Here is a 22,668-nt window from a genome sequence, read left to right on the forward strand (position 1 = left end):
ATATATATATATAGAATATATTTTTTGAGGGCCCCAATAAAATGGGGGCCCTAGGCATATGCCTTAGTGGCCTATGCCTTCAGCCGGCCCTGCCAATTGTCTCAACAAACCAATAACACCACAATAGATACTCCAGTTCCAATTACACCAATGAATAACACCAAATACTGGTGTTCCAAAAATTATCCCATTATCCCATTTTTTACACCGATGAATAACCCCCCCCCTAAGTGTTCCCAAACAAGGTGAATGGTTCCCCTAACTTCCCTTCACCCTCATTCCCCTCAATCCAAACAAGCCCTAAGTGTTCCCAAACAAGGTGAATGGAAGTGAATGGTTCCCCTAACTTCCCTTCACCCTCATTCCCCTCAATCCAAACAAGCCCTTAAGGTTTCTTTCAATTGTATCATAACTCTAAAATTGTGATCTGAATTAATGGAGTGTTAAGATTTTATATTCTAGAAGCCTCTGGCACGTCCAACTAACTGAGCATCCTTTTGACCCGTCGAAATTGATGTATACAAATTTATTTTTTTTTAAAAAATTCCCGTATTATCGATTTTCCTATTTATAAATGTCACTCCCTTCCGACCCAAAATCCTCAACGCCTTAGCCCAAGCAACGTACACGTACTCACAATGAAAATCCCCAAAACTCCGCTCCTCGCCCTCCTCTCTCTCATCCCTCTCACCCTCTCAGAACTGCAAGAAGCTGAAGTCAATGGGATGTTCGTGTTCGGGAGCTCTTTGGTTGATAATGGCAACAACAACTTCCTCAAGAACGCAACAACGAAGGCAAACTTTCACCCATACGGCGTAGATTTCCCTTTGGGCCCATCCGGTAGGTTCTCCAACGGGAGGAACGCCATTGATGTTCTCGGTGGGCTACTCAAGCTTCCAAGGCTCATTCCACCCTTCACCGACCCGAGAACAAGAGGGGCTAGAGTTGTTCATGGGGTTAACTTTGCCTCTGGGGGTTCAGGGATTTTGGACCAGACTGGGTCTTTTCGGGTAAAGTTTTCACCTTCTTTTTTCTTTTTTTTTTCTTTTTTGAGGCAATTATTTTCGTATGTACCGTAGCTAGAGTCATGTCTCTGTACCCTCTGCTGTTAGTAGATAAAAACTAATCTCTTATTTGAACTGGCCATGCTGGTGTCAGACGACTTCAATGTATATTCCCAAACATTTGATTTCAGTGTGTTGACATCGTATTCTCTTATACATGCATGCAGGTCTGAAATATACAACTCTATAGTACACAAACATACAGCAGAGATGAAAAAAAAAGGGACCCCTGTGCCTTTAAAACATTAGTGTTTTATTTGTATTATTTTCATTTGACCTGCTACTCAAGTTCTCCAGCAGATCGAGAATAATGAGTACCATTGTCACATAAGTTCATTTCCTAGAAACTTAATTTTGGGAGATTACTAATGGGAAATAGGTTGTGGGACCCATTTTCGTGTTTTCAAGTCCATTTCACGACTTTTTGAGAGAAAATGGATTTTCTTAAATTTGGGACTCGTGTCACTAGCTATTATCTTACTAGTGGGTGGGTTCCACAGGCACAATATCTCTTTTTTTCATCTCTTAACCAAACACAAGAAAATGATATCAAACACCTTCGTATGAGTGTGTTGGGTGTTTTGGTTTCCTTTACTTAGTTTCTCAGCCAACCAAACAGCCCCTAAAGGGATTCTTTCATACGACAATGATATGGTTCAATTTTAACCAGGTGATAAAAAGGGAGAGAGAAACACTCATATAGAAACATTTAGTTAAGATTGCGTCAAATCATAATTATAAATGAGAAAATTCCCTCGTACCATATATTAATCTCATTAACATCTTTCGATTGTAAAACACTTTCTAATGAAAAAGTATACCAATTCGATGCCTGTGCCTCAACAATAAACCAGTCCGTTTTACGTTCCTATTTTAGCTCAGTTTCGTCACTAAAAGTCTCTGTAACTTTCATTTTTCGCTTAACCTATTTTAAGAAGCTTGCCCATTAAATGAAGAACAACGAAAGTAATTTGATCAAAAGTTTTCCTCAAAGTTAGTGTTAAATGGGGTGGAGAATTTAACCATGCATGTTACAAGGTCTTGTGTCCAAAAAAATAGATAGTTGCTCTACTTAGTTAATTTTTTAAGATAAAACCTAATGGCTTATTATTGTCCCCTTGCGCGCGTTAATAATGCATCAAAATGATATCTAGCTACTCTTGATCAATACCTAATACCCCATTCCACTAATCTAATTATAGACATCATTTGATAATACCGTTAATGTGATGGATCCGAATCACTTTCCATAACATGAACCCCTTATAAAAAAATTATTAGCTACTCCTTCATTGAATGTACTACTAAAAGCAAGCATTTGTTCGTTGCAGGGGGAGGTAATGAGCTTGAGCCAACAAATCAGGGACTTCAAGGTTACCACGTTGCCTCAACTGAGGACTCAACTAAGATGCGTCCACAGTCCAAGATTATTTGAGGACCACCTCTCAAATTACCTATTTGTGGTAGGAACCGGAGGAAATGACTACCTACAGTATTTCGTCTCCAAGGAGAAGGATAAAGTTACAGTGCCCGTGTTTACTGAGAGCCTCATCTCGACGTTGTCACGCCAGCTCAAGGTACTTAATTGGTCATCTTAATAATTTATTGCTATATGGGGGAGTTATTTGCAGAATCTGATAGAAATTTAATTAACTGTAAAATTAACCAGTCCTTGGTGCAAATTAAAGGAAAGGCATGGCTCAAGATTAAAACAGTAAGTTTGATCATTGAAGCTTCGCAACTCCCAAGACTAATATTGTTGAACTTTTTCTGAAGAAGCTATTAAAGAATCTTTTTTCAATTCTTAGGAAAAAGCTACAGCGAGACACGTAATTAAGGGTAAATTTCACGAAACCAACTTTTATCCATTTTGAGACAACTCTGATCATCAACTTTTAAAATGTCACTTAACTCCCATAACTTTTGGGTTTTCCAAATGGTAAAGTACACTAGACCCCAAAGAACTCTCAACATTTTGCAGTAAATCCCAAAAACTTTCAAAACCACAATAAATGCCAATAATTTGGAATTGCATAAAACCCCCAATAAGTTTTCACATTTTTACAGACAACCCCCATAAAATTGAACAAGAAAAACAATATAAAAGAAATTTTGAAAGTTAATGGGGTTTATGCAAAAGATATTGGAGTTATTCTGTAAAAGTTATTGGGGGTTTAGTTCAATTTTGGAAGTTATTCGAGGTTTACGGCAAAACACTAAAAGTTCTTATTCACCCCCCCCCCCCCCACCCACCAAAAAAAAAAAAACATAACCCTCTAAAAGTTGGGGTTTTGTGAAATTAATTAAACACCAAATGAAAGTTTGTGGGTTTGTGCCATTTGAATGTTTGTTGGTAACAACAACATATTTATTTGGTAAAGAAAGTAGAAGTAGGGAATCATGCATGTTGGACCAGATCTAGAAGAAACTATTTATTATGGTTCATGTTAACTATATAGTTTGTACATCAAGTAAGACTATTTTTAAAATTAGTGTAAACTGCAATGATCTGGAATACAAATCTTGTAAGAAGACGAGGCATGTGAGTGGAATATTCTGAACTATATGCTACAATGTCAACTACATGTTGCGACTGATGCTTTGAGAAACCAAACCAACGAACGCCGAGAGAAAGACCAAACAAAACACAAACACCAAGGTTTTACGTGGTTCGGCAAATTGCCTACGTCCACGGGGCAAGAAGGGGGTGGGTTTTCACTAATAGAGAAGGAGAGTACAAATTGAGATTACAAATCGCTCAAACGAACCAACTAATCTCACCAACAAATCTCTCAATCTCTCAACCAATAACCCTAACAAATAGCTCAGAAAGATCTCTCTTTTTCTGTGCTCCAAAACCCCAAAACTCTCCTCACAAAACCCTCAAATCGTATTGGTATTTATACCAAAACAGAAACCCAAACAGACTGCAAATAGGAACCTGAACTTTCCAAAAAACCCGTCATAAGTCGACTTATCAGTCTGCATAAGTCGACTTGGCAGAGCGAAAAACAGCAACTGGAGAAGAGATCATAAGTCGACTTATCAGACCTGATAAGTCGACTTGGCAGAGCAAAAAACCAACAATCCAGAGCAGAACGTAAGTCGACTCATGCACCAACATAAGTCGACTTACCATAAGTCGACTTATGCCTGTGCATGAGTCGACTTATGACCAAAAATCTGCTTTTTCCAATTCTTCTCCACAATTCTCCACCTCGGCGAAGTTTTCCCAAAACTGAGCCGACACCAACCAAACAAATGCCTCACATGCTGAGACCCAAATGAGAGTGTGAACACTCACCCCAAATGTCGATGTCGCTCACCAAATCGGCTGCATCAAAATGACTGCCTACGTATCCTTTGCCCAAGGAATCAAGCCTTCACGTAGTTCACCCAAACGGCCTCCAAAGGCCCTCAATCAAATAGAAAAGTCTGCAACTCTTCTCCAATATCACCAAACGATCTGCAACTGATAGTATTCCCAATGACCCCAAATTGAGACAAATCAAACACCTCCACCTGAGGTAAACCAATGGCCATATCCAAACTATATCTACCAGCTGCAACTGAATCCAAAACCAATCCATCATCTGCATCCAAAACCAAATGATCTCCAACCTGTGTCACCTTAGCTGGAATCCCAAATGACGCAGTATGATCTGGAGTATGTGGAGTAATCTCCACCCAACGTGGAGTAGCATCACTCTCCACCTGCTGCGATATCCAAATGACCTGATCAACACTCTCCACCTGCCGAGAGTCAAAAGTGACATACCTGCTCAGAACAAAATCAGAAGCTCCCAAACGATAATCAACTGAGCCTCCGAACCCCAAACGCGCAATCGGATCCAATCTCACATCCACGATGTGACCAAATGCTGGGTATCCAAATATCCGACGCGACCCAAAATCTGAAGCAGCTCCACCAGATCTAATAACTCCTAAAGCAGCAGTCGGCGACCTATGCATAAGATGACCCAAATATGTCGAAGCCCGCACACCAATGCCAATGCTCGACATCAAACGCCGATCCTCCTCCAGAAAGGAACGACCCATCGAAACTGTCATCTCATCTCGTCGCCCCAAAGTCTCCACACCAATGAAGTGTCTCCTATTGCCGTGAGCTCGGCACCAACGCAAGAAAGGACCCCTACCAAAGCTGAAACAATGAGTTACCTTTCTGCCAATACACTTCTTCCAATTGTTGTTGACTTCTAGGACTTTACACCAACGGGAACTGGTCGCGACCCAATAATGCCTAGAACAATCACCAACTGTGGAAACCAAGATACGATTACCTCCCAATGATGCCTCCTTGGAAGGCCCCCAAATGCCTGACTGAACACCTCCAAAAAGACCCCTCGCTCGATGGATAGAAGTGCCAAACTCCACCACGGTCTCGCTCATCCTAATGTGCTCACAGGACTTCAATCTGCAGGTCATAGCACTCCTCAACAACCAATGCACGGTATTACCAATCATATACCCCAGCACCAAACAATGCCACAGTCTAGCCGAATCTGATGAAGTCGTCATTTCCCTATCAATCACCGTGCTTCCGTGCAAATAATACAAATTTCTTCTTCTGACGCCCTTCATCACAATCATGGACCCAAATGTAACCTTCAAGCGTGCATCCGCCAAGGTCACCCTATAGCCAGCTGCCTCCAAAGCTCCAAGTGAAATGATGTTCTTCTTCAACTGAGGAACGAACCTCACTCCAACCAACTCCCGAATCACCCCGTCACTCATCCTGATCCGAACAGTACCAATACCACCAATAGAGCATTTGTGATCATTCCCCATGAGCACGAAATCCCCTCTTTCCAACTCCTGAAAGCTGGAGAACCAATCCCTCCTAGGGCAAATGTGGTATGTAGCACCCGAATCCAATATCCACTCTGTAGAGTAGGCAACACAAACTGACGGCAGTGCAGATAACGAGTAGCCCGAAGAATCCGAATCTGAATCGTTGCCACTAGCCTTGACAACATTCGCCTCTGAAGCTTGAATAGCTTTTCCCTTATTCTTCCCGGCTCGATCAACTAACTTTGGGCAATCGGCTTTCCAATGTCCATCTTCTTTGCAAAAGGCACATTGATTCTTACGAACTCCAAGATGTGCCCCTCTAGACTGCGACCTCCCACTACGGTTTGGACCCTTTGCTCTTGCGACCAACGCCCCCGCTACCGGCTCAAACGAAGTCTCCTTATCCTTCTTTCGAAGCTGATAATTCACAAGTGCAGCGGTGACCTCACTATACGAAAGAGATGCCTTCCCATTAATAAGAGTAAGAACGAAGGTCTCATATTCCTCGTCAGGCAAGGAACTCAATAGCAACAACGCCTTGTCCTCATCTTCAATCTTAACATCCACATTCGCCAAATCCGCAAGAAGCTTCGTGTAGTGGTTCATGTGATCACCAATGGAGGTTCCTTTCTTCAACTGGAAGCGGTAAAGCCTCCTCTTCAAATGCAAGCGATTCTCCACACTCTTGGTCAAATACTTGCTCTCAAGGATCTCCCAAATCTTCTTTGCAGAAGTCTCATTGATCACATCATACTTTAGATCTTGAGTGAGACAAGACCTAATCACACCACACGCCGTTCGATTCATCTTTTTCCAAACCTTCTCATCAATGTTGTCCGGTTTCCCGTCCAACTCCAACGTATCTTCCAAATTTTGCGCGTTGAGCGCATCCATGACTTCGCATCGCCAAAGTCCAAAATTGTTTGTGCCATTGAACTTTTCCACATCAATCTTCATTGAGTGGATATTCAAGCTTTGGACGGTCTTCACGCCGGAAGTACTGCCCACAACTCCTTCTTTCTCGGCCATAATCCTCAAGGCACCACCAAACCAATGCGGAAACAAACGAGAAATAGATCCAAACTGAAAAAGACGAGATTTTTACAAAAAAAGATCCCACCTTTATCACCAAACGAAGCCCTAGATGAACTTCCAAAGCGATCTACTCCTCCAAATAGCCCAAGCGTTGCCCGTGCTCTGATACCACTTGTTGTGACTGATGCTTTGAGAAACCAAACCAACGAACGCCGAGAGAAAGACCAAACAAAACACAAACACCAAGGTTTTACGTGGTTCGGCAAATTGCCTACGTCCACGGGGCAAGAAGGGGGTGGGTTTTCACTAATAGAGAAGGAGAGTACAAATTGAGATTACAAATCGCTCAAACGAACCAACTAATCTCACCAACAAATCTCTCAATCTCTCAACCAATAACCCTAACAAATAGCTCAGAAAGATCTCTCTTTTTCTGTGCTCCAAAACCCCAAAACTCTCCTCACAAAACCCTCAAATCGTATTGGTATTTATACCAAAACAGAAACCCAAACAGACTGCAAATAGGAACCTGAACTTTCCAAAAAACCCGTCATAAGTCGACTTATCAGTCTGCATAAGTCGACTTGGCAGAGCGAAAAACAGCAACTGGAGAAGAGATCATAAGTCGACTTATCAGACCTGATAAGTCGACTTGGCAGAGCAAAAAACCAACAATCCAGAGCAGAACGTAAGTCGACTCATGCACCAACATAAGTCGACTTACCATAAGTCGACTTATGCCTGTGCATGAGTCGACTTATGACCAAAAATCTGCTTTTTCCAATTCTTCTCCACACTACAATGACCAACGAGGCAGCGCTTCTCTGCAACTCTCATCTCAAGTCTCTTGCAAGAAGCTCAAATGATCAAATGCCCGATTCTAAAATGGTCTTTGTTGATTCTTACAAGATCATCAGAGATATAATTGATAACCCCGTCGATAATGGTAATTAATCTCCTTTTTCTGTATCGATCATATGTGCAAGTTTCAAAGTTTGGTCTAGTTTAAGGAAATGTCAGCTACGTCCAATTCGTGCACCTTATTGTGTCTATTTTCAGACGCGATTATTTGGAACATTTTGAGAGTTAAGTGACATTTTCAAAATTTTGGACCTAGAGAGTAAACATGTAAATCGAGGGAGGATTTAAAAAAAAATGAGATAAATTCAAATAGAAAAAAGACATTGTGTAATTTTTAGACACAAATACAATTGAGCAGTTTGAAATTTTCAACTCTACAAGTCCTAGTAAATACTTGCAAACTTGTAGTCACACAGAGAGTTCGCAGTCCATGAAGTTTGCTTGTTCAATTATCTACCTTGATCAACCTTAAAATTAACAAATTTTTTTTTTGTCTTTTGCATGTTTTGGTGTAGATTATGTATACAAAAAATAGAATAAATATGTAGTTTCTCAAAAAGAAAACAAAAGGTAGTAAAAATCTTGTGCTTCGCTTCAGGATTCTCCGACACGAGCAAACCTTGCTGTGAAGTGTCAACACCCGCAGAAGGTGGAAACGGTGTCCTCTGCAAGAGAAACGGGCGCGCGTGCGAGAATCGTAGAGGACACGTGTACTTCGATGGCCTTCATCCGACGGAAGCCGTGAACGTGAGGATAGCACGTAAAGCTTACGATGGTTCAGATGTTGAGGAAGCTTATCCCACAAATGTGAAGAAATTAGCTAGGCTGTAGATTTACCAGTGTTTCCAAAGCTTTTTGTTAATTTATAGCTCTTATTTGCGTTTTGATGCAATCACATGCAACTAAGATTGCGTTTGTGTTAGAAGGAAGTTTGGGATTATTAGTTTATGCAATTGCAATGTCTGTACCAAAGGTGTTCGTATATATATATATTTTAGATCATTCGACCGCGCACATCTATTCCTTTATACAAATAGGAGGATCAGAGATTCACTGTTCATGCTACAATAAATGTTACAGTAGCATTTTACTGTAGCGTTATTACTGTAGCTAATAATTAATTTAAAATAGCACTGTAGCACACGTGCATACTGTAACATTTGAAAGGTATTGTAGCAGAGCGGGATACTGCAGCACTTCAAAAAATTCAAAGCATGCCATATTAAAAAAACGGGATTACTGTAGCAAAAAAAAAAAAAAAAAAAAAAAAAAAAAAAAAAAAAAACGTGCTTTGCACGGACCGCAAACTAGTCTTTGGAAAGAGAAATCTGATAGAAAAATCCATATAGAAAAAGACGTATGCATGATGGTGCTGTCAAAAAGAAAATTACTAGTATAAAAATCCGAAAATAAAGAATTAGAAATTCTAGCCTGATCGGGAACAGTCGTGTAAACACGTGGCCATGTGTGCCTGTGTTATGAAAAGCCCACCTAATATGAAACCCAAAACACTACTCAAAATCCAATAAGAGGTGTTTTAATATAAACCCCTTACTATTCATCTCAATTTCCAATGTGAGACTATTCACAAAGGCAAAATTTTCTTTTCATGAACAACATAACCAACATATAGCAATTATATCCAATCATATATCGACTTTATATTGATTTAGAATTGATATGTTCAAAATCTGTTCCAATGGAAAGTTAATGAAGCTTAAATAAAAATCAAGAATCAATTTTGATCTACAAGTTCGGAATATTAGATAATAGCTTCAACTTCTATTTAAATTTATAAATCTTTCTTATCATCATATTATACCTAATGTAAAATTATACCCATGCACATATGAATATTTTTAGCATTTTCCGTGTAGAAATCCAAGTTTCGAATCCTGGATGATTGAGCGGCGCATGGATTTGATCCGTGGATGGATAGATGGATAAAAGACAACTTTCCACCCAAACGGCGAAAACTGGCAATATTAATTGAATCGAAAGAGCCTACCGCTGACGCCAAAGCTCGGAAAGCGGCGAAGAGGGGTTTTTTTGGGTTCTTGTATATACACCCCTTACATCTTTCATATTTGCAGAACTTTCTTTCAGATCTTGATATTTACAAATTTGCCCCTCAATTCTCACCCATTGAACTTTTGTACCCCTTCCACTTAACAGGTTTTTAAAGTACTGTACAATCTTAAAAAATTTCATCGATGTTGTAACATAATCTTACTCAAAAACCAAAATTATTAAGTGAGGTTAGAAAAACTAATGTCAGAGAATTGACGGATAGTTTTGCAGCTACTAAGATTCAGAAAGCAACTTTAAAAATATAGAATATTTAACCCCTATAAAATTTTGAAATTGCAGTAAAACCCACTGGATTTTCACATTATGCGGAAAACCCCCGTAAGTTAGAAAGAAAAGCAACATAAAAAGATATTCTGAAAGTTGTTGTCATGTGCAATTTACCCAGAAGATATTGGAGATTTCCTGCAAAAATTACTGGGGACTCAGCGTGAGTTTTGAAAGATATTTTATATTCTGAAAATGATAACAGAGCTCAGACTCGGTTAGGCCACATTATCACGCGCTGAAAGTTAGAAAGAACCAAACTACAGAGAACCAAACGCAGAACCCACGCAAACTCAAGCTTAAGATTAAACCTACTAGCATCACGACAACATTCAACACAAAAGTACACATTATTCATCAAAATCCCACAAAACAAACAAACAAACCCCCTCCATTTCTCTAAGAAGTAGCTTCATGTGCTTTGCTCGATCTGCACATAATGCCCATAATCCCTCGCCCTCTCCCTCACATCCCTCGCCTTCTGTACCAGCCGGCTTCTCGCCATGCCAACCGGATCTGCCCCACCGAGTGCTTCCGGCGACGTAGTTATATCCACGCCAGCACCGACACCCGCCGCGGCGAACCCAGCGATACGATCACCCGCTCACCCGCCCAGCAGACCCACGCGCAGCGGCCCGGGAACGCAGATCGGCGAAGATCCGTGTTAAAAAGACGACGGCCGCCGCCATCCAAACCAGCCGCGATGACGGTCCGGTCACAGAAGCCAGCGAGGATCACCCAAGGCAGGAGACGATCGATCCCTGCGGCGTCGCACGGAACTTTACGGTCTGACGATACAGGCTCCAAGGCTCCATTTGTTGATGTGAGAGCCGATCGAGGGGGCTTGAGCTAGCTCGTGTCGTGCATGCAACGCACGCGAGGGCTTGTTGTGGGGGTTGCGTCTCGATGTTTCTTCGTTTTGTGAATTTTGACGAGAGAAGCAAACGGATGGTGCGAGGTTGGGAAGGGATATATAGCCTCCTGCCGCACCGAAATAAGAAGAGTTATCAATCTATTTTTTACGGACGTGTATCTCGATTTGAATTCTCCCCACATTTTTTATTGGATTACAATTTAATTTTAGCCGTTTCATTATTCACTTGGTGAGTGTTGTTTTCAAGTAATAAACAACATAAATCATTACAGAACGCAAAGGATGTTAGTTTTGGGGGTGGATTCAAACCTCCGACGGCGGAGGAGCTCCGACGAAGCCCAGGCGAGGTTGTCGACGACCAGACGCAGGCGACAGAACGAAGCTCGAAGCCCGAGGTCTGCGTTTCGAACCCCCTCGAACTCTGCGTTCGCCTCTTCCCCCTAGCTCTGCGTTCGCCCCCTAGCTCTGCGTTCGCCTCCTAGCTCTGCGTTTGTTTTGGCGAACCCGACCTTTGCGTCAGGGTTGTTCGCTGGCGACAGGCTGTCGCCAGCTCTTCATCTCTGCCTATATAAACACCCTTTTGTGCCCTAGGGTTTGTGCGAGTCTCTCCTCCGACTTTCCCTCTGGCGGCGGAACCCTCAGAAACGCAGCAGCGTTCATTTCCTCTTCGTTGAAATCGCAGCTGCGATTTGGGCCTTTTTATCTCCAGCTCTCAATTGATGAGTATTGAGGGGAGATTAAGAAAAGAGATTAAAGTAGAGAGAGGAAAAGAAAGAGGGGTTTATATTGTGGGGTTTTTTATTCTCAAGTGAGAATTGAAAGGGTTCATACCCTTTGATTATTAACACTGTAGCTACAGTGTTTATTTGAGAAATCTCAGTTTTGAGATCTGCTCCTAAATTATAATTTCTTGTTTGATTAATAAAAAATTTATTGTGTGGCTCCCGAGGACGTAGGCAGTTGCCGAACCTCGTTAAAACTTGGTGTACTTCTTTCTATACTGCGTTTCTGTTGCATTAGGGGTTTAGGCGTTAAATTCCCAACAACTGGTATCAGAGCGTGAAACGATCTAGAGGAAGTCAGATTCAAGTGGGAGCCATGGCCACAGATGAGGCAAAAATGAGACTTGAGAAATTTGATGGAACAGATTTCGGATTCTGAAAAATACAGATAGAGGATTATTGAATTAAAAGCAACTAAAAAGGATGGGAAAAAAAAATATTTTTCTTTTTTTTTTAATTAGGGTTAACAATCAAACAAATGAGAAGGGGGGATTTGTTTGAATTTATTATCTTGTTAGTAAATGTCAAAGTGAAGGGTGAATTTTATTATGGTCTACGGAAATAATTTTTTTTTTTAAGATCCTAATTGTCACTAATTGTGAGAAACTAACTAAAGGTGTGGAATTGAAAATATAAGGAAGAAGACTTACCACAAGCGAATATCCAATTCCTCAATCTCCAATTCTTGATCTTTAATCTCCAAGTAGTTCTTTCACAATAAACACACAAGTTAAAGAACCAAAATAATTAAAACCTACTTAAGCACCTTCCCCGGCAACGGCGCCAAAAACTTGATGCGGCATAAACATGTACCAAAAAGGTTGCAAGTGCACAACCGTGTCAAGTTATAGTATTTAAGATATCGATCCCACGAGGAAGGTGTTTTGTAGGAGAAAATATAAAATCGGTTCTTATGTTGTGTGCGTGATAAGTAGGAGTGATAAGTGAATGTGATTGTGAAGAGATTGAGAGAGTGAAAATGGTGTGTAAATAGGTGCAAAGTGTAAGTGAGAGTGGATTTGAAAAAAGAATGAGTGTGATCAAAAAGGCAAGAAGGAAAAAATGAATAAAATCAAGAAACAAATAAAAAATCAAGAATGAAGAACAAAATTCAAAAATAAAAGAAAATGCAAGAAATTAAAGATGGTAGATTCAATTATAGATTTGGGTAATCTACCCTAGAGGGTTCTAGCCTAAAGGCGAATCAAACAAAATAAAAATAAAAAAAAAAAAAAACTAAACCCAAGAGGGTTCTAGCCTCAAGGTGAATAGTATAAGAAATTAAAATCTAACTACAAAATAAATTACAAAATCTAAACTACAAAATAAAATTACAAGAATTAAATGTAAGAAAATAAATCTACTCTATAAGCATGAAATAAAACTAAGGCAAGAGGGTTCTAGCCCCTTGGCTATTTAACAAGAAAATAAAATCTAACTACAAGCATAAAAATAAATCTAAACTAATAAGCAATAAAAGAGAAAAAGAAAAGAAATGCAAACCTTCAAATAATTCTCCATCTTCATCTTCATCTTCATCATCCAACAAAGAGAAGAAGAGAAAAATTTAAAGTGGTGAAAAAATTATTATTATTAATTGCAACTAAAAGTTACAATTTTGGAAGGCCTTCTCAATTAAGAGTAGCCCTCCTCTCCAAAAGGAGTTACAAAAATTTTCACACCTCTAACCCCTCACTCTCTACCCCTATTTATAGTAAACATCAGTGAATGAGAGCCATTGGATCAAACTTGAGCCCCAAGACAAGCAAAATCAGCCATTGACGCGCGCTACAGTAATCTGGTATCGATGCAGGTATCGATGCAGGTATCGATGCCAGCATCGATGCCCACATCGATGCTGACATCGATGCCCACTATTTTCAAATTCTGATTTCACGGATAGTTTCGTCTCGTCGAGATAGGCGATTTTCATATATTATATGTTAAATTCCGCCTTCCGGATTAGGAGATATCGTCGTTTCTTTGTGGCCAACCATTTTGAATATGATTTCTTTTCATATTGGATTTTTGATTTTCTCCGGCTTCTACAGGCTACTCGGCTTGATTCTGGACTTTTGGATAATTTGGAAATTGATTTTCCAATGTGCTTCTTTGCTTCATTTCTTCATTTAATCAATGGGTTTTTGTTGAGAGATGAGAGTTTGAGATTTATTCTTCATTAACCTGCAATTAAAAGATAAAAATAATTATTAGTGGTATATTTATTCATATAAAATAGATAATGAGGGTATAAAATTATAATAAAATATGATTATCAAATACCCCCACACCTAAACTTTTGCTAGTCCTCTAGCAAAGAAAATAAAAAGAAAATCCTAACTCACTTTCGCAGGAATCGCGGTTGTATTTAGCGCATACAACAAGCCTTTAAACCCCTAGGTTACCCTAGTGGACGAGTTGTAGTCTCGTGAGGGTTTGCAGTGAATATACCCACAAAATTCGGTCAACTTGCCAAATTAAAGAAGTCAGTAAATAACTAAATTCACTTGATAACTTTTAGATAATCTAATTGGAGCCAGTTATCACTCAAGAAAACATTTTTATATATAACTCTAAGGTATATTTTTAAGAAAATCTTCTCATTGTAGCAATACAAAACCAAGCCAAACTTAGAAATTTAATTTAAAAGTTTTGAAAAGAACATGCTAACTCTTTGTTTTAAATAATTTTCAAGTTGCTTGATTTAAAATATTTTCCAAGACCATATATACAACTATAAAACATTTATTAGTTTTTTTAACTCTTTCTTCCTTGGTGATTTTTTCTACTTTAACGGGCTTTCTAAGTGACCATTTAACGAGTTTTGGGCCAATGGATCCCAACCCAAATGGGCTTAGGTCATTAAGTATGGAAATACTCCTTGGGCTTAATTACTCGGTCAGCTTAGGCTTTATAAGATAGAATCACCTTGAATTAAAGAGTTTTTTTTTCTTTTTGGTGCCCATTTTTCACACTCTTCTTTTGCAAATTTTTTTTTGTATGTATATATATTTTGAAAAAAATATGTAAATCAAGACACTTTGAAAAATTATTTTCAACTCTAAGTTAAGCATGCAAAAATTTCATTATTTTAAATAAAAGTCCAAGTTAAGGCTTAAGTAACTCTCGGAAAGTGTGGGTCTACTTTCTGAAGAAAAAGTCAGAAGTGTTTGAGGCTTTCAGAGGATGGAAAGCCATGGTCGAGAAAGAGACCAGTTTGAGGGTAAAGAAACTCAGAACAGACAATGGTGGTGAGTATGAAGACACCATATTCAAGAAATTCTGCTATGAGCACGGTATCAGAATGGAAAGGACCGTGCCCGGCACGCCTCAGCACAATGGTGTGGCTTAGCGCATGAATAGAACGTTGACAGAGAGAGCCAGAAGCATTCGGATGCAGTCAGGTCTACCGAAGCAGTTCTGGGCAGAAGCAGTCAACACAGCAGCTTACTTGATCAACCGAGGTCCATCGGTTCCATTGGAGCACAGAATACCAGAAGAGGTATGGTGCGGAAAGGAGGTAACCCTCTCACATCTCAAAGTTTTCGGTTGTGTAGCTTATGTGCATATAAGTGATCAAGGCAGGAATGAGCCTGATCCCAAGTCTAAGAAATGCACATTCATCGGGTATGGTGAAGACGAGTTCGGCTACCGTATTTGGGACAACGAAAACAAGAAGGTGATCAGGTGCAGAGATGTGACATTCAACGAGAAGGTGATGTACAAGGACATGCACAAGATTGATGACTCAGAGAGCGAGTCAATATTTGTAGATACAGATGATGTCCCGAGTAACCTCTCGGAAGAATCCAATGCAGAGGGTCCTCAGCCAGAAGAGACTGTTGGACAGAATAGTGCGCAGAAGCCCGACGCACCAGCTCCGATGTTAAGGAGAAGTACTCGTCCTCCTGTGCCTAACAGCAGATACATGAATTATATGTTGCTGACAAATGGAGGAGAGTCTGAAAGCTTTGATGAAGCTTGTCAGAGTGGAGATGCGAGCAAGTGGGAGTTTGCTGCGAAAGAAGAGAAGAAATCTCTGATCTCCAACCAGACATGGGGACTAGCTGAGTTGCCCATGGGGAAGAAGGCACGTCACAACAAGTGGGTGTATCGAGTGAAGAAGGAACAGGGTGGTTCCAGAAGATACAGAGCCCGACGAGTTGTCAAAGGATTTCAACAGAATATCCAAGGAAGAAAGGATCCAGCGGATATATTGACAAAGGCAGCGACCTTTCAGAAACTAGAGTTGTGCGCAACTTCAGTTGGCCTTCATACATAGATGATGAGGGCAGAGCCACACAGGAGAGGAGCGTGATGAGATAGCCCGTCGGCGTCGGTTTGGTCTCCAAGTGGGAGATTGTTAGTTTTGGGGGTGGATTCAAACCTCCGACGGCGGAGGAGCTCCGACGAGCTCCGACGAAGCCCAGGCGAGGTTGTCGATGACCAGACGCAGGCGACAGAACGAAGCTCGAAGCCCGAGCTCTGCGTTTCGAACCCCCTCGAACTCTGCGTTCGCCTCTTCCCCCTAGCTCTGCGTTCGCCCCCTAGCTCTGCGTTCGCCTCCTAGCTCTGCGTTTGTTTTGGCGAACCCGACCTTTGCGTCAGGGTTGTTCGCTGGCGACAGGCTGTCGCCAGCTCTTCATCTCTGCCTATATAAACCCCCTTTTGTGCCCTAGGGTTTGTGCGAGTCTCTCCTCCGACTTTCCCTCTGGTGGCGGAACCCTCAGAAACGCAGCAGCGTTCATTTCCTCTTCGTTGAAATCGCAGCTGCGATTTGGGCCTTTTTATCTCCAGCTCTCAATTGATGAGTATTGAGGGGAGATTAAGAAAAGAGATTAAAGTAGAGAGAGGAAAAGAAAGAGGGGTTTATATTGTGGGGTTTTTTATTCTCAAGTGAGAATTGAAAGGGTTCATACCCTTTGATTATTAACACTGTAGCTACAGTATTTATTTGAGAAATCTCAGTTTTGAGATCTGCTCCTAAATTGTAATTTCTTGTTTGATTAATAAGAAATTTACTGTGTGGCTCCCGAGGACGTAGGCAGTTGCCGAACCTCGTTAAAACTTGGTGTACTTCTTTCTATACTGCGTTTCTGTTGCATTAGGGGTTTAGGCGTTAAATTCCCAACAAAGGATAGATTGACACTAACAGAACGCAAATGTGTAATCCACATACGAGCAATGTTCTGATTTCGTTTGATTTTCTCAGGTTTGAGCGCAGAGGCAAGAGCACGCATCGCCAATGCTCTTGAGGTCAGAAGTCAAAATTAGGTTTTTTTTTCTTCCTTGGTTGGGATTTTGATGATCATCTTAATTTCAATTTTCTTTTTAGTTTTTTTGTTTTTTTAGGACGACCTTTTGAAATTGGATCTAGAGAGTAAACATGAAATAGATCATTCTGCTTGAATGTAAAGTCATTTATTGATTCTTGATCCTTTTTTTTTTGGTAGCTTAAGAACCATTACATGAAATAGATCATTCTGCTTTGATTCTATATAATGTTTCCTCAGATACAGGACTAATTGGCCACTGGGTTCACTAATAATTGTGTTATTTATTGTATTATTCAAATTGGTTATAATTATTCAATTTTTGTTGGAATTTACACTTTGCTAGTCAAGCAGATGTGGTCAGCACTTCCTCTTCTACTTGACTTACTCAAGAAGATGTTATCAATATTTTGATGTGACCTCTTTAGCATTTGAAGGTTCCTAAGTTACAAGCTTACTCAAGAAGATGTTATCAATATTTTGATGTGACCTCTTTAGCATTTGAAGGTTCCTAAGTTACAAGGTCGATTTTGTATTTTAACATCCTGTTTTGATGTGACCTCTTTAGCATTTGAAGGTTCCTAAGTTACAAGGTCGATTTTGTATTTTAACATCCTGTTGTATTTTAATGCTATTTCTATTTGATGCTTTCTTCTCTTCATTAAAGTGTTTTGAACAGATGTTTCTTCCACTTATTTCTTATTAACAATGGCATCCAATGGAACCTAGTCCTATCGTGCTTTAATTCCTGTGATGTTTGCTAATGTTCCAGAGCGCACATGTTGAGCTTCAAGCTTTTTTTTTTTTTTTGAGGAAACAGTTGAACTTGAAGCTAAATACCAGAAGCTTTATGAACGTTTGTACAAGAAGGCAATCCATCATTAGCAACATATTGTTATATAGCAAGTTCACTGATGCTAACTATGAAACCTTGAGACTTTTGGGCTTTTTTCTGAGTTCAGTCTGGGTACTATGCTAGCATCTAAGTATCGTTTCATATTAATTTTTCAGAGTTATGAAATTGTTAACTGTCTACTCGAAGTCGGAGGTATTACTGTCGTAGCTCCAAAGGAACCCCTGTCTAAAGCTAAAGCTCCTGAAGGTTTATAAAAGATCTGAAGATTAAAAAATGTTTGCATGTAGTTTATGTGGATACGACGCTGATGCTACTTTCTTTCTGTAGCTAATGGTGTACCAATTTCTGGCTCACCGCAATGAAGTCACACGATGTTTTGACTAAAACGGTATCCAAGAGGCATCGCTTTTTCCCTTTATTGTTCAGTATACTTATTCAGAGTAACATGATGTGTTCTTCTCTCATGAGTTCAGATCTAGGAGCATGATGAAGGAGCTCTGAAGTACCTCAAGAATATTAAATCACGTATAATTGATAACCCTAAGGGTTTCAAACTGGAGTTTTTCTTTGACACTAATCCATATTTCAAGAAGTCTGTCCTCACAAAAGAGTATCATATCATCAATCATGATGAGACAATCCTATATTGTGCAATTGGTAACTCTCTTTTTGGTCTAGTCGGTGATCACCCTATTCTTCCCCCATTTTCTTCGATCGTGTTTACTAACTCAGCTCTTGGGTTGTTTTTAGGACTGAGATTGAATGGTTTCTTGGTAAGAACTTGACTCAAAAGATCTCAAAGAAAAACGCAGAGGGGTCAGAGAATGCCAAACCTATTACTAACATTGAAGACTATGGGAGCTTCTTCGACTTCTTTATTCTCCCTGACATTCCTAAGGATGATTATGGCATCATGAACTACAAGGAAGATACAGAGGCTTTACTTATGTCATGACAGGGGAAGCTTTAGTAATGACCCTTTTTTTTGCCATTTACTTTGGCATGCTGGACAGCTGCTGAAGGAGACGGAGCAGAATTATGATATAGGGTGAGCTCTTCTAATTGTTTCTTGGAAGTAACCAGAGCAACGCTAGTTAGATAAGTCTACAATTTTCCTTTTATATTATTATGTTATACCGAGGGTAGTGTTCTCATCCCAGGACTACTATCCATGACAAGATTATCACAAATGCTGATTTCATGGTTCACTGGAGAGGTTGTTGAAGAAGATAGTGTTGTAGAATTAGGAGAGAATAATTAACGAGGATGACGAAGACGAAGAAGAGAACGTGAATTTTAGAGTGTATAGATGTTTCAATTTCTTCTAGTATACACAGGTTGGCTGAGAAATGTTATACAGATGACATTGGTTTTGAACATGTTTACACATTTGTTTCTTTTCCCCCTCGTACGTGAAATTGTACATGTCTAATGGAAAATCAAAATTTTCTATGTGATACATTACTTGGTATTCAGAGAAAGAAAAAAATGAATATTCATTGACAGCATTCCTATAGCATCTGTATCCTGATGACTCTTGAAAAATTGCTCTGCTTGTGTTATATAAATGTTTTTGTAGCTAAATTCTTGCTGCAGAATGTAATAAAGTATAAATGTGCAGTGTGTTCTTTTGTGATATGTTCTTCTGCCTATATTATATAAATGATTTAATAAACCATTTGGAAATTTATTAAATCCTAAACGGTTGTAACCGTTTGGGTAAAATTCCAAACGGTTACAACCGTTTGGGCAAAATTTCAAACGGTTACAACCGTTTGGGATTTTGCCCAAACAGTTGTAACCGTTTGGGCGACCGTTGGGGTAGACTTTTCCCCAACGGCTTTAGTCCAAACGGTTCTTTTTTCAATCCAAACGGTTGTAACCGTTTGGAACTGTATTTTCCCAAACGGTTCTAACCATTTGGGCTGTCCTGTTTTGTACTAGTGTAAGCATTAAAATTTGGATAATTCTGACTAAACTATATTTTCCAACTACTCTTAAACTGCTATTCACAAAAGTGTGGGTCCTTATTTGGATTGCTTTCAAAGTTAATAAGTGATTAGCATATTTTATTGCATTTTTATATCTTCATTAATTACCTATTTTTTTGAATACTTTTTACTATTACTAAAGGGTTTTTATTTGAATTTTTAGGAAATAAAAAAGTGAGCTCAAATGAAGATTATCTGAAGCGAAGAAAAATATCAATTGAAGCTTAACTGAAGCCCAAGAGCTAAGGATCATGTTGACGTCAATTATATAAAAGATCTGAAGATTAAAAAATGTTTGCATGTAGTTTATGTGGATACGACGCTGATGCTACTTTCTTTCTGTAGCTAATGGTGTACCAATTTCTGGCTCACCGCAATGAAGTCACACGATGTTTTGACTAAAACGGTATCCAAGAGGCATCGCTTTTTCCCTTTATTGTTCAGTATACTTATTCAGAGTAACATGATGTGTTCTTCTCTCATGAGTTCAGATCTAGGAGCATGATGAAGGAGCTCTGAAGTACCTCAAGAATATTAAATCACGTATAATTGATAACCCTAAGGGTTTCAAACTGGAGTTTTTCTTTGACACTAATCCATATTTCAAGAAGTCTGTCCTCACAAAAGAGTATCATATCATCAATCATGATGAGACAATCCTATATTGTGCAATTGGTAACTCTCTTTTTGGTCTAGTCGGTGATCACCCTATTCTTCCCCCATTTTCTTCGATCGTGTTTACTAACTCAGCTCTTGGGTTGTTTTTAGGACTGAGATTGAATGGTTTCTTGGTAAGAACTTGACTCAAAAGATCTCAAAGAAAAACGCAGAGGGGTCAGAGAATGCCAAACCTATTACTAACATTGAAGACTATGGGAGCTTCTTCGACTTCTTTATTCTCCCTGACATTCCTAAGGATGATTATGGCATCATGAACTACAAGGAAGATACAGAGGCTTTACTTATGTCATGACAGGGGAAGCTTTAGTAATGACCCTTTTTTTTGCCATTTACTTTGGTATGCTGGACAACTGCTGAAGGAGACCGGAGCAGAATTATGATATAGGGTGAGCTCTTCTAATTGTTTCTTGGAAGTAATCAGAGCAACACTAGTTAGATAAGTCTACAATTTTCCTTTTATATTATTATGTTATACCGAGGGTAGTGTTCTCATCCCAGGACTACTATCCATGACAAGATTATCACAAATGCTGATTTCATGGTTCACTGGAGAGGTTGTTGAAGAAGATAGTGTTGTAGAATTAGGAGAGAATAATTAACGAGGATGACGAAGACGAAGAAGAGAACGTGAATTTTAGAGTGTATAGATGTTTCAATTTCTTCTAGTATACACAGGTTGGCTGAGAAATGTTATACATATGTCATTGGTTTTGAACATGTTATAGCATTTGTTTCTTTCCCCCCCTCATACGTGAAATTGTACATGTCAAATGGAAAATGAAAATTTTCTATGTGATACATTACTTGGTATTCAGAGAAAGAAAAAAAATGAATATTCATTTACAGCATTCCTATAGCATCTGTATCCTGACGACTCTTGAAAAATTGCTCTGCTTGTGTTATATAAATGATTTTGTAGCTAAATTCTTGCTGCAGAATGTAACAAAGTATAAATGTGCAGTGTGTTCTTTTGTGATATGTTCTTCTGCCTATATTATATAAATGATTTAATAAACCATTTGGAAATTTATTAAATCCTAAACGGTTGTAACCGTTTGGGTAAAATTCCAAACGGTTACAACCGTTTGGGCAAAATTTCAAACGGTTACAACCGTTTGGGATTTTGCCCAAACAGTTGTAACCGTTTGGGCGACCGTTGGGGTAGACTTTTCCCCAACGGCTTTAGTCCAAACGGTTCTTTTTTCAATCCAAACGGTTGTAACCGTTTGGAACTGTATTTTCCCAAACGGTTCTAACCATTTGGGCTGTCCTGTTTTGTACTAGTGTAAGCATTAAAATTTGGATAATTCTGACTAAACTATATTTTCCAACTACTCTTAAACTGCTATTCACAAAAGTGTGGGTCCTTATTTGGATTGCTTTCAAAGTTAATAAGTGATTAGCATATTTTATTGCATTTTTATATCTTCATTAATTACCTATTTTTTTGAATACTTTTTACTATTACTAAAGGGTTTTTATTTGAATTTTTAGGAAATAAAAAAGTGAGCTCAAATGAAGATTATCTGAAGCGAAGAAAAATATCAATTGAAGCTTAACTGAAGCCCAAGAGCTAAGGATCATGTTGACGTCAATTATCAAACATGAGGTTTATTTAGAGATTAGTGTTGGGTTAGGGTCCTCAAGTTTCTTCAATGTTCGGTTTTTGAGCCTGATGTTCTCTCTTGCACATAAAAGGTTCGTAAGAGGCCGGAGTTGGGTTCTCCGGTTATTCCTTCGACGATCAAGTTAGTGTATAAACTTGAGCAGGAAAATAGGAAGTAAGTAAAGAAGAGAAACTCAAACTTATATCAAAACAGAAGAAGTTACCCAATGCAATGCAGCTTCCTTTTATAGCAAATTGGAAGAGAAAAATTGTAACTTGGGCCGAGTCCATACAAGCAGCTGAGTCGGCAAATGCCTTACAGGTGTCGTTCGCTAAGAGGGTGAGTCATCCAGCCATTCAATGTAGGGAGGACAATAGGGAGGACAACAGGTGCTTGGAGCTGACTGTGTTCGATGAGTTATAAAGACTATGGGAGCTAAAGCAATGATGACTTTGTCAGAGCAGTTAATGTGAGGGT

The 22,668-nt window shown here is 39.3% G+C and overlaps 1 protein-coding gene and 2 pseudogenes across 1 annotated transcript; all 3 read left to right on the forward strand.

Annotated features, from left to right (window-relative positions):
* On the forward strand, positions 606-8,786 carry LOC109833345 (GDSL esterase/lipase At1g71250-like). Its single transcript, XM_020400993.1, has 5 exons — positions 606-1,010; positions 2,396-2,641; positions 2,734-2,835; positions 7,716-7,857; positions 8,371-8,786. Exons 1-5 carry the CDS (start codon positions 639-641, stop codon positions 8,601-8,603), a joined length of 1,095 nt encoding a protein of 364 aa, XP_020256582.1. The 5' UTR covers positions 606-638; the 3' UTR covers positions 8,604-8,786.
* LOC109833354 lies at positions 14,980-19,428 on the forward strand (annotated as a pseudogene).
* Positions 20,259-21,183, forward strand: LOC109833361 (annotated as a pseudogene).

Source organism: Asparagus officinalis, chromosome 1, assembly GCF_001876935.1.
Source record: "Asparagus officinalis chromosome 1, Aspof.V1, whole genome shotgun sequence".
NCBI lineage: Eukaryota > Viridiplantae > Streptophyta > Magnoliopsida > Asparagales > Asparagaceae > Asparagus > Asparagus officinalis.

Bases quoted from the DNA above. Each gene is read 5' to 3' on its own strand.
- LOC109833345 (XM_020400993.1), top strand. From the start codon at position 639: ATGAAAATCCCCAAAACTCCGCTCCTCGCCCTCCTCTCTCTCATCCCT. The intron at 1,011-2,395 runs GTAAAGTTTTCA...TGTTCGTTGCAG, and splicing joins ACCAGACTGGGTCTTTTCGG to GGGGAGGTAATGAGCTTGAG. The intron at 2,642-2,733 runs GTACTTAATTGG...AAAATTAACCAG, and splicing joins CGTTGTCACGCCAGCTCAAG to TCCTTGGTGCAAATTAAAGG.